The 10,012-nt window shown below is 35.2% G+C and overlaps 1 protein-coding gene across 1 annotated transcript in view; it reads left to right on the top strand.

The window, feature by feature from the left end:
• Positions 1–5,636: 5,636 nt before the first annotated feature.
• The window catches only part of LOC129377837 (tectonic-3-like), a 7,329-nt gene continuing 2,953 nt past the window's right edge, over positions 5,637–10,012 (top strand). Inside the window, exons 1-9 of the mRNA XM_055058029.1 lie at positions 5,637–6,089; positions 7,050–7,164; positions 7,237–7,334; positions 8,083–8,198; positions 8,278–8,386; positions 8,709–8,821; positions 9,097–9,138; positions 9,236–9,310; positions 9,381–9,500. Of these exons, the coding sequence (XP_054914004.1) occupies positions 5,867–6,089; positions 7,050–7,164; positions 7,237–7,334; positions 8,083–8,198; positions 8,278–8,386; positions 8,709–8,821; positions 9,097–9,138; positions 9,236–9,310; positions 9,381–9,500 (1,011 nt within the window). The 5' untranslated portion in view covers positions 5,637–5,866. The remainder of the gene's footprint in view (positions 6,090–7,049; positions 7,165–7,236; positions 7,335–8,082; positions 8,199–8,277; positions 8,387–8,708; positions 8,822–9,096; positions 9,139–9,235; positions 9,311–9,380; positions 9,501–10,012) is intronic.

Genomic DNA, 10,012 nt, shown 5'->3' with positions numbered 1-10,012 from the left:
TTTGGACCCTTATAAAGTCAACACAAAGCCAGTCCTTGCTACTCTACATGTAGAAAAATGTTTCTGCTCTACATGTTTCTACATGTAGAGTTGAAACATGTAGTTTTTGTATCAAAGTGATATTTTCAGATCTCTGCATATTCTGCTTCATGGTTTTTAGCCCCGGGCGGCTGTTTAGACTTTGCATTCCAGGATTTCCAGTCTTTACATCCGGCTGACAATCTAAACAATATTTTCTCTGTAAATAAGCTGAGCCAAGCAGTTCCATGAGACGCAAAGCAAAGGATTGCTGCACAGTTTAGGACCTTTTCATTTGATTTTTTTTTTAATAGAAACTGTGGAAATGCGGACAATATAACCTTAAAACTGACACAGTGATTTCATTAAATACAACTTGACAAATCTTTGAAAGCAAGAATTGAAGTTTTGAGTTGTTTGGGGATTGATCAAAAATGATTCACTCAACCTACAATAAACCAACAATAATATATACTGTGACAGACATGAGACCAATGTTGATATATAATACGTCCGATAGAATATTCAATAATTTCACTGAACTCTGATTCATTCTGGGAGATGTAGGCAGAGAAAAGACTTCTCAGATGTGCAACCTCTCACAGCGAACTCAGTGAGGTTGGTGGTATCAACTAACTCGCTCGCTCTCTGGTAACCTAGCAACTCACTCTGCGGTTACCTAGCAACAACCTGAAGAGTGACTTGCCCAGCAACAGTTTTAGGTTTTGCTACTTTGCCTCATATCTGCTTAAAAATAAAAAAGTGAAAACTGTGGATAAGACAGGGAAAGTCACATCACTAGTTTGGTAGTATTTCAGATATTTAAAAAAGAACAAAAAACTAATCAATAATTATTGATATTGACTGATATGAAAAGCTTATTTTGTGATATCTTTTTTATTTAACCACCTATGCTTATTTTATGCAATACTAAAAAATACATGAAAACCAAAGACATGATTTATATTTCCCTTTTTTGAAAAAGAAGAAAATAAACATTTTAGTTCCTAAAATGTAAAAACATTAATTTAGTCTATGGTTGATCATCTTTAGAGCAAAAGATGCATTTGCAGCTAAAATAATAATTCTAACATCAACATGTGAAGAACAATTTCTGCTTGACTCAATGCATCATAGGGCTGATCTGGTGATTAACTTTTGGATTAACTGGTTAATAATTTGAAAGAAAATGGTGCTTGTTTTCATTTACAGAATTTAAACAAGATGTAACCAAATCTTTGCCATTTGATGATTTCTGTGTGACAGGCAAAGCCTTAAATGTATAAATTTGTTTTTTTCAGTAAATTGATATTTTCTGAGTCTGTAAAATCCACTTAATGGTTAAATGATTATTAAACGATCATGATTGATACAATTAATCGTTTCAGCTCTGTTAAAAAAATTTATATAATACAAAGGAAAGTTTTGCCAACAAACACAACAAAAAATTTAGTTTTGAAAAAGTGAGTCTATAAGAAATAAGCTGCTGCCGATTTAAAATTATAGTTCAGAAATGTTCCTTCCATTTAAAAGCCAAACACAATGAACCCTGTTCCTGTGGTTTATCTGCTTTGTCTGAACTTGTGCTATTAGTCAACATCTTTCATGCACAGATTTTTATCATTTGTCTCACTCCCCCTGCATTGCCTGACAAACAGGATCTGTAGCGTGAGAAAGAGAAAGATTATGTGGCCATTGTGTGAGAGATGGCAACTGTGATTTAACAGGAACTAAAAAAGGATAATTTACAATCTCCCATTTGATTTGAATTTGGTGAAGCTCCACAATGTTTCCAAATGTGGCCTTGATGCCCAAAAACTCAAAATGTAGCTTTTTAAAGAATGATAGAAACTCCTACGTTGGAGGAAGTCAGCGTGTGTGTTTTCTACGAAGAGTTTCTTTATCCGCTCTGTTTGTTTTTAGATGTTTTTTGTTCTTCATGTGGAAAATAATGCATGCAGTATAGTCCTCTGTAGGCATATAAACTTTTTAAAAACAAAATAATTAAAGGGAAAAACAAAAAAAACACATAAAGGTCAAAAAGGTTGATAATTAATGAGTTACAACATTTAATTTCCCTTTAGGATTAATAAAGTATTTTTGAATTTGAATTTAATTGAAGATAGAAAACTTTGAAAAATGTAGGTATCAGTATTGGTATTAGGCCCTAATTTGTATCTGATCAATACCAAAATATTCAGTATTGCAAACCTTTTGTCTGCAGATGAAGTCCAAAGTAAGACGTCTCTCAAGAGCAGCATCTGATTGGACGAACAGAATCAGGCGCAACATGATTGGACGAGCATCTCATGATAGACATTTCTCCAGGAGGAACGTCCGCTGTTTGGAACGTCCGCCATTTTCTTGGCTAGCTTACTTCGCAAGTATCGGGCTTTCATTTCTTTACTTAGTTTCACGTAAACAATGGTATCAAAATGTGTATGAAACTATTAATCAAGCACTGAAATAAGATTGTGTTAGCTGCTCCAACATTAGCTTCGTCTCCATAAACTTCTCCCGCCTTCCTTAACAAAGCACAAACGTCCGGTTACATTTCAAAATAAGAGCATCAACATAAATCACACTAACAGTTGCAATTTTTTTTTGTTATATTAGCAAGTAAGAAGGGACAAAGCGGTTACAGTGTCCTTACATTTTTGTTCAGGAATAACAAAAATTTTATTTTTTGTTATTCCAAATAAGAAAATAAAATTAGCATTCAATAAATATTGTTGTTTAAACTGGCCTTAGCTTCTTATTTTCTTTTTCAACCTCTTAAAACAGTCACAAAATACCATAAAAGTAGCCTTTAACTTCATTTGAAAGTAATCCTATATAACCTGCTATTCAACACCTTTATATTATCAGTTCATTTTAAGTCCATGTCCCCGTTTGACTCCACAGGTCAAGACTTAGCAACACCCCCTAGTGGATGGCAGTGGTCATGCACAAAGCAAAATAAGTTTGAGGGATTTAATGAGATTGACCAACACAAAGTTGTGGTTAAATGAGGAGTGGAAGAAAAAAAATTACAAAATAATCTTACAAATAAAAGCCTGAAAGGTTTGCAGTTCACTTCTTCAGTCTCTTTCAATCTTTAAATTAAAAACTGAAATTTGATCCCCATTGCTAAATAAAGCAGACTTTAGTCAGATAGAATGGAGAGCTTCTGTCAACAGCAACTTAAAAGTCTTGCCTCAAAATCTCCTATTTTAAATGTTTACTTACTTTGATTAGGTCATTCTAACACAATATGATTTGATCTGCAACCTTTATATTCTAAAGAGCAATTTTATCCTTAATCCAGATAAATAAAACGTTTTTAATTCCTGTGATTTTTCTCTCTTTTTGCTATAAAACCTAAAAATATAACATTGAGATTCTGGTTCACAAATGTCAACACAAAATAAGCCAATTTTAAATGCTCTTTATTTCTTTAAAAAGTATTCTACATTAACTGGTTTTTATTTAGTGATTTAATTTATGTTTTTTAATAACCAACTAATACTCTCTTGTCCTTCACTAAGGCAAAGGCAGCAACAACAGTGTTTTTATTATTATTAAGGCCACGCTGGGTGATTTCTAGTGTAGACAGTTTGAACAGGAAGTGATCCACCCCACTGAGCCGCCATCTTGGTTGGCAAACACTGCTCAAAGCATAGAGGAACCATGGCTTCGAGATTAAAAAAAAGCAAGTTCATTGACAACTATATATCAATAAAATCGCTGTGGTTTGGATCAAACCGTGTAGACAATGTGACTTGTTTACTGTTGTCATAGCAACTCCATAGCAACTGTCATGACATTTGGTGGATACCTACAAAGATGGCTGTCAGCTATAAAGTTCCCAGAAGTGTGACGTCACATGAGCACTATGTATAGTTTGTCTTTTTAAAATATACAAAATATGCTTTCAGTGCCCACAATTTTGAAATACAATTATTAAATTTGTTGATTTTAGTCCTTACTATGACATTTTTCTGACATCGTCATCCATCTTGGCCCCCAAAAGAAACACATTCACGTGTCTCGTTGGTAAGTTTTCTTGTTGTTTCCTTTGGTAATCCAATGAGGAATATTCCTCCTGGTTTCTTTAAGTACTTTCCAAATCTATGGATATTGTGACCAGCTCTTGCTTTATTTTGAGTTAGAATGACCCTACACTATAAAAATGTAGAAACAGCATCCATCCACTGTAATGGGCCCATTCATGCATGAGAGCAAAACAAGCGAAAATATTAAATTACACATCTAATATTCATAAAATTATCCAGGAACAAGTGCTTAAAACTGTAAAATGCTGTTATCTTTGTGAAGTTCTTAACAGAAATATGAGATTTGTTTCATTCATGTTTTTTTCAATCAGCTCCTTTTGATGACTCAGCTTGACCTAAAAACTCAGCTTGTCACTTATTTATTATTGCTTTATATGCGACACAGCTAAAAAAAAAAAGTAAAACCATGCACAGGCAAGCTTGATGCAAAAGCCAGGAATAAAATATATCCGATGCTGAATAGATTAACTGCTAAGTCTAAATAATTTGAGGATAAAAATAGAGTTTTAAAACCAAAATCTCTACCTTTTTTCACCCAGATGCAGGCTGATTAAGTGAAGCATGCTTCTGTGAGCATTGGCTGATTTAAAGCTGCTCGATTCCACGGGTCCACATTAGGAATATTTCTCATCCCAGGTCACAGATGTTTTCTTGGCTTTCCATTGCCGCTGCAGGAGAGCTGGTCTGGCTTTCTGGGGAGGAAACATGCCGTCAAACGAAATCCATCAATAAATCATCAGAAAGGAGGCATTAAAGTTTAAAAGAGAGAGTAACAGTGAATAAACTGAAGATCATGGTCATGCTTTTCTTACACATATACCTCCCAGTTTCTGCAAATGTGCAGAAAGATACAATAATGTTGTGTAAAATATTGTAAAACTTAAACAACACATTAAGTCACATTAAATTTTAATTTTATTTAAAAATACTTTATTAGTCCTAAATGAAAATTGAATTAAAAATCAGTCTACTTTACATTTTATAGTCAGTTTTAAGGCAGTAAAATGTTTCAAATGCAACATGACCACAAAATGTTTAACTAAAGCACAGAAGCAAGTTTAGCTGTGTTGTTGATTTTTTTTACCAATGTTAACAGAGACAAGGAAATATATATAATAGAAATAATATTTGTATTCTGCCATAGCAACAACATTAATATAAATATTGACCCAAATGTTTTAATTGGCGCACCACTAGAAATCAGACAGGCTAGGTACTGCTTAATATTATCTCCCTTCGATGCAAAATGTGGGAAAAGTCAGTTTTATTCGTTTGTTGTTTTTTTTAAGTCTTCGGAGAATTTCTCTCATTAAACATTATTGTTAAAATATTATCAGATGTTTAACAGTGCCAAAATAAAATGAATCCAATGATTCAGTCGATAAAGCATTAACATTTAATTTCAGTATTTTAGTTACTTGAGAGGTTTCTTATGTATAAGGTTATTCTTTTTTTCTTTCTTTTTTTAAAAATAAGGTTTAAGATATAATGCACTCATGATATGTGATGCTTCTTTATTCGTATTTTACGGTAGCGGTTACGTAAAACGGAAGTTGTGACGACAACTTCCTTGGTAACAAGCAGCTTGCTTGGAGACGCCTGGTTAGCATGTAGCTAAGTGTTACTTCGGATGACATTTTCTGAAATTTCTGACTTACTAATACATGAAATATGGTCCCTGTTTGGCGTTATGGGTGCAATGGGAACTAAACTGTAAAACTAACATTGTTTCTACAGCTGATTTAACTATTTAGCTCCGGATCCGTCCACCGAACCATGTCTGCGCTAGCCAAATGATGATTAGCCCTTTGTATTCACTTCACGTCCTCCTCCTGTGTGGACGTTTGGCTCTGTCAGCCACAGACCAAACAAATGGAGCCCCTTTCAGTTCACCCACCCCGGCTGCGGGTGTTTCGGGGACCACAGAGGAAGCCACTCTTTATCCCATTCTGGGCACAGAAACTCCGTCTCCATCCACAGACCAAACTCGGATGTCAACAGAGGGTGCCCCACAGAGTAAGCAGAACAGTTTAGCAGGGGTAGTAATTGCTGGTTTGACATTTCAAGTATGATTAATATTTTCTGTAAATATTTATACTTTTAATATCTTTCTTTGCCCCATTTTATTTGTTGGGTAACACTTGATTTGCAGGCGCGTGCAAAGGACTGGCTGTCATAAAAATGTTGTCATGACGTAATAACACTTTTACTGCAAAGTTGACACTTTTAATGGACTGTTAATGCAACCTTGCCTTTAAAATGTAATTATTAACATAATAATACAAAGTTGACACGTTTAATGCATCTTTTAATGCAACCTTGGATTAAAGCATCATTATTTACCCAATGACACTTCAGCAGTCATAAACATTTATGAGGACTGCATGAACATGATAGTGTTATGTCAGTTTTATGCACAACCTTTCAAATAAAGTGTAACTGTTAATTGCATTACATAAAACGAAGCTAAAAGAAATTTATGTGTAAAGTCAATGTTTGAAGTCGTTCCAGATTTAATATTAAATACCAAGACACCAAATATCCCCCCAAAATGTAATATTTAGCTGTTTTAGTAATGTTTATAATAATTGTGTGCCTTTCTGTTGCCATTCATCTGTGCTGTTTAGATAATAATAATAATACATTTTGCTTAACTTTAAAACAAAGCAATTTTTCCAGAAGGAAAATTAAGTGTTGCAACTGCTGTGGGCAGGAAGAATCTCCAGTAGCAGTCAGTCTTGCCGTGACTCTGAAGAAGCCTCTGACTGAACACAGTTCCTCACAGGCCACCATAAACAAAAAACAACCATTCACACACACTAGGATGTGTTAGAGAGACAAATTAACCAGTCAAGTGTGTGGATTGTGGTTCATCAGTAATGACTTCTTTCTTCATCATTCATATAGTATGAAAAGTCTTGTATTTAATTTTGACAGCAATTCTTGTGACTAACTCTCATCTTCTTGTTTTTGCAGTTTGTCTCTGTGATCTAACTCCTGATTTCTGTGACATTGGCTGCTGCTGTGACACAGCTGATTGTGATGTTGCCAATCTAGCCACCGTCTTCACTGGCTGTCCAAAAGAAGACGTGTAGGTTCTCCACACTGTCCCTCCCCGTGTGTTACATAAATGCTTTTTTAAAAATCTGCTTTTTTGATGCAGGAAACGAGTTTGCATTGAAAAATGGCTGATGTTCAGAGCCAACGTAGATTCATCACTTGTCACGGTGACGGACACATTGTTTTGTGTTCAGGCAGAAGGTAAGTGGATTAAGTGACTGCAACTAACGATTATTTTCGTCATCAAATTTTTTTTTGAAGATTAATAGGACAAAAAATACTGGAATATTTTGCAGATTTTTCATTTGACCATGTAAGCTTATTTCATAAATAAGTTGCAGGGTTAATCCACAGATCAATCCTGCACTCTATTGGTGTTGAAACAAGCAGGAACAACAGAGCTGTTTTGCAGTTTGAGCAATAAAATGCATTAGAAATACACAAATAGTTACATTTATTTTTAAGAATATAAAAATTTTATTGCTCAAACTGCAAAACAGCTCTGTTGTTTCTGCTTGTTTCAACATCAATAGAGTGCAGGGTTGATCTGTTGATTAATTTTTGGATAAACTGTAATTGAGCAGTAAGAGCTGATTAATATGAGATAAATTTTTTTCCTTTTACAGAATTTGAACCAGATAAAGGTAAAACCAGCACTTGAGGAGTTCTGCATAGAACATATTCATAGACAAAGTTCTTATTTTTTATCTTAAATGCAAAATATACGCATATTTTGTACAGCTTTGGCTTAATTGATGCTCTGAACATTCAAAACATTTTCAAAAATTGCTTTTTTTGAGTCTGGATACTCAAATATAACGATCAAATGATTACTAAATTAGTTGACGATTATTTCTACAATAGATTAGTTACAATTAATCCGATTAATTGTGACTAAGTGATAAAGATGTTAACCTGATTTGCTGTTTGAAATGTTTCCATCTTGTAGCAGCAGTAGAGCCGCCGTCTCTTCCTGCTTTGACTCGGTATCCAGCGTCAGGTGATGGCTACCATTTCTCACCACGAGAATATCCGATCCTATCATACAGGAGACATTTTCACCAGGTAAATACCTATATTACACAAAGGGAATATGGGGAATGTGCTTTCTCTTCCTTTTTTGATAGAGAAAATGTTTTTCTAGGTTGATGATCTTATCCAGACGTTTTGGTACGACTCCTCGGTGCGAAGCCTCCTCCATCAGCCGGCTCCGGGTGCCACTTCTTCCTTCTGCTTCAACCGTAACCCTGCAAGTAAGTTCACACTGCATGAAAGGTTAAACTGCTGCATCACACAGTGAACCAGACTTTCCCCAAACAGACTCAGATGGAAACCTGCCAGATAGCTTTTTGTGTTTGGAGTTTAATTAACTTTGACAGAGTACAAATATTACCAACTTCTATCAGAGTATGTCTTTTATTAAACATGATGCTTCAACAAATATAAGATCACCAGATTTTTTAAATGCATTTTTTATTTCTTTATATTTGCAAATTTACCTTAAAAAAAGATAAAGCAGATTTTTCTGTTTGTTGAGTTTTTAATCTCACTGCTTTTTGTGTTTGTTTTCTCCAGAGTTTCTGAGATCTATGTCGCTGTCTTGCACCCGGATGGTGACCTCTCAGTCCTGCACCACCGATCCGGATCTCAGCTCCAGCTCTTACTACGTCAACATGAGTCTCATAAAGGTCAGCAAGTCCAGATGAACTCTTTTAAGAATATACACACCGAGGCTGGGCGATATGACCTGAATTTAAAATTCAAATAAATAGAAGCTGTAAATCAAAATGGCTGCCTTGACATCACTCTGGACTTTGGAAACTCAAGAAATGCATTGGTGGGAAAAAAAAAAATCCAGATTTCCAAACATTTGAATAATAAATCAAATTGATTTATTGCTGAGCCTTAACACATACTCCATGTTCTCTTGCATCAGACTGATTCCTGTGTTTTATTGTTAAAGGTTCCAACGACTGACACCATGACAATAACACCAGATCTTTTGGTAAAGAAACACCTGACAGTTTCAGAACCTTTTGTTGTTTGAAATGATTTTGTGCAAAAAAAGATGGCAATGCCTTAATAAAGCTGTTTGTTTTTAGGTCCCTGTCACACCGCTGTCTGACTGGCCTGCACCTGTCAAACGAAACAGCTTTTGTTTAAATGTTGTGAAAATGGTGAGGAGGCAATAAATGTGCTTTTAATCCGTACTGGAGCTTCAATCTCAGCTGTGCTTGTTTCCTGCAGGTACAGTTTTTGGTTTACTACTCACCCAAAGGGGAGCTGACAGCCGCAACCATCAACTTCACCCTGACTGACGTTCCTCTTGAGCACCTGGTGGCCCAGACACACTCTGTAGAATTTCAGGTACATTTTTCATCTACGTCTTAAAGTTCAGCTAAATGAAATTAAGAAAATAAAAGTGCTGAATGAAAAAAACTTGTTTTTTTATAAAAAGGTTTTTGTGCCAGAGTGAGGTGGCTTGTCAGTCGTATGGGAAGCATGTTTGAGTCATGTGATCAACTTTGCTAGACATAATAAAGAGTAAACCTGCTGGAGCACAGGAAATACGGCGGCCATCTTGGAGCGGTCATCCGTACTACTTGGCTAAACCAAAACAGCAGAAGAAGCCTCGGCACTGCAGGATATTTGTGTTAAAATCGACTGACTTTTCACTGAAACGATGGAGATATTTATATTTTGTGACTAGAATGTTTCTGTACTGTATTTATGTCCTCCAGCCAAATTCTAGCTAATATTGTTTATAGTGTTTGGTGTAATACAGTAAACAACAAAAACAAACCACTCCCCTCCTTCTACTTCCTGTTTTCTTCAACGTTTTCACCAGTAGTAACGTCAGGGTGTTGATCATGTGACTC

The sequence above is a fragment of the Poeciliopsis prolifica genome, unplaced genomic scaffold (assembly GCF_027474105.1).
Source record: "Poeciliopsis prolifica strain line A6 unplaced genomic scaffold, Auburn_PproV2 SCAFFOLD049, whole genome shotgun sequence".
Taxonomy (NCBI): domain Eukaryota; kingdom Metazoa; phylum Chordata; class Actinopteri; order Cyprinodontiformes; family Poeciliidae; genus Poeciliopsis; species Poeciliopsis prolifica.
This window is presented reverse-complemented; position numbering and strand designations above follow the sequence as displayed.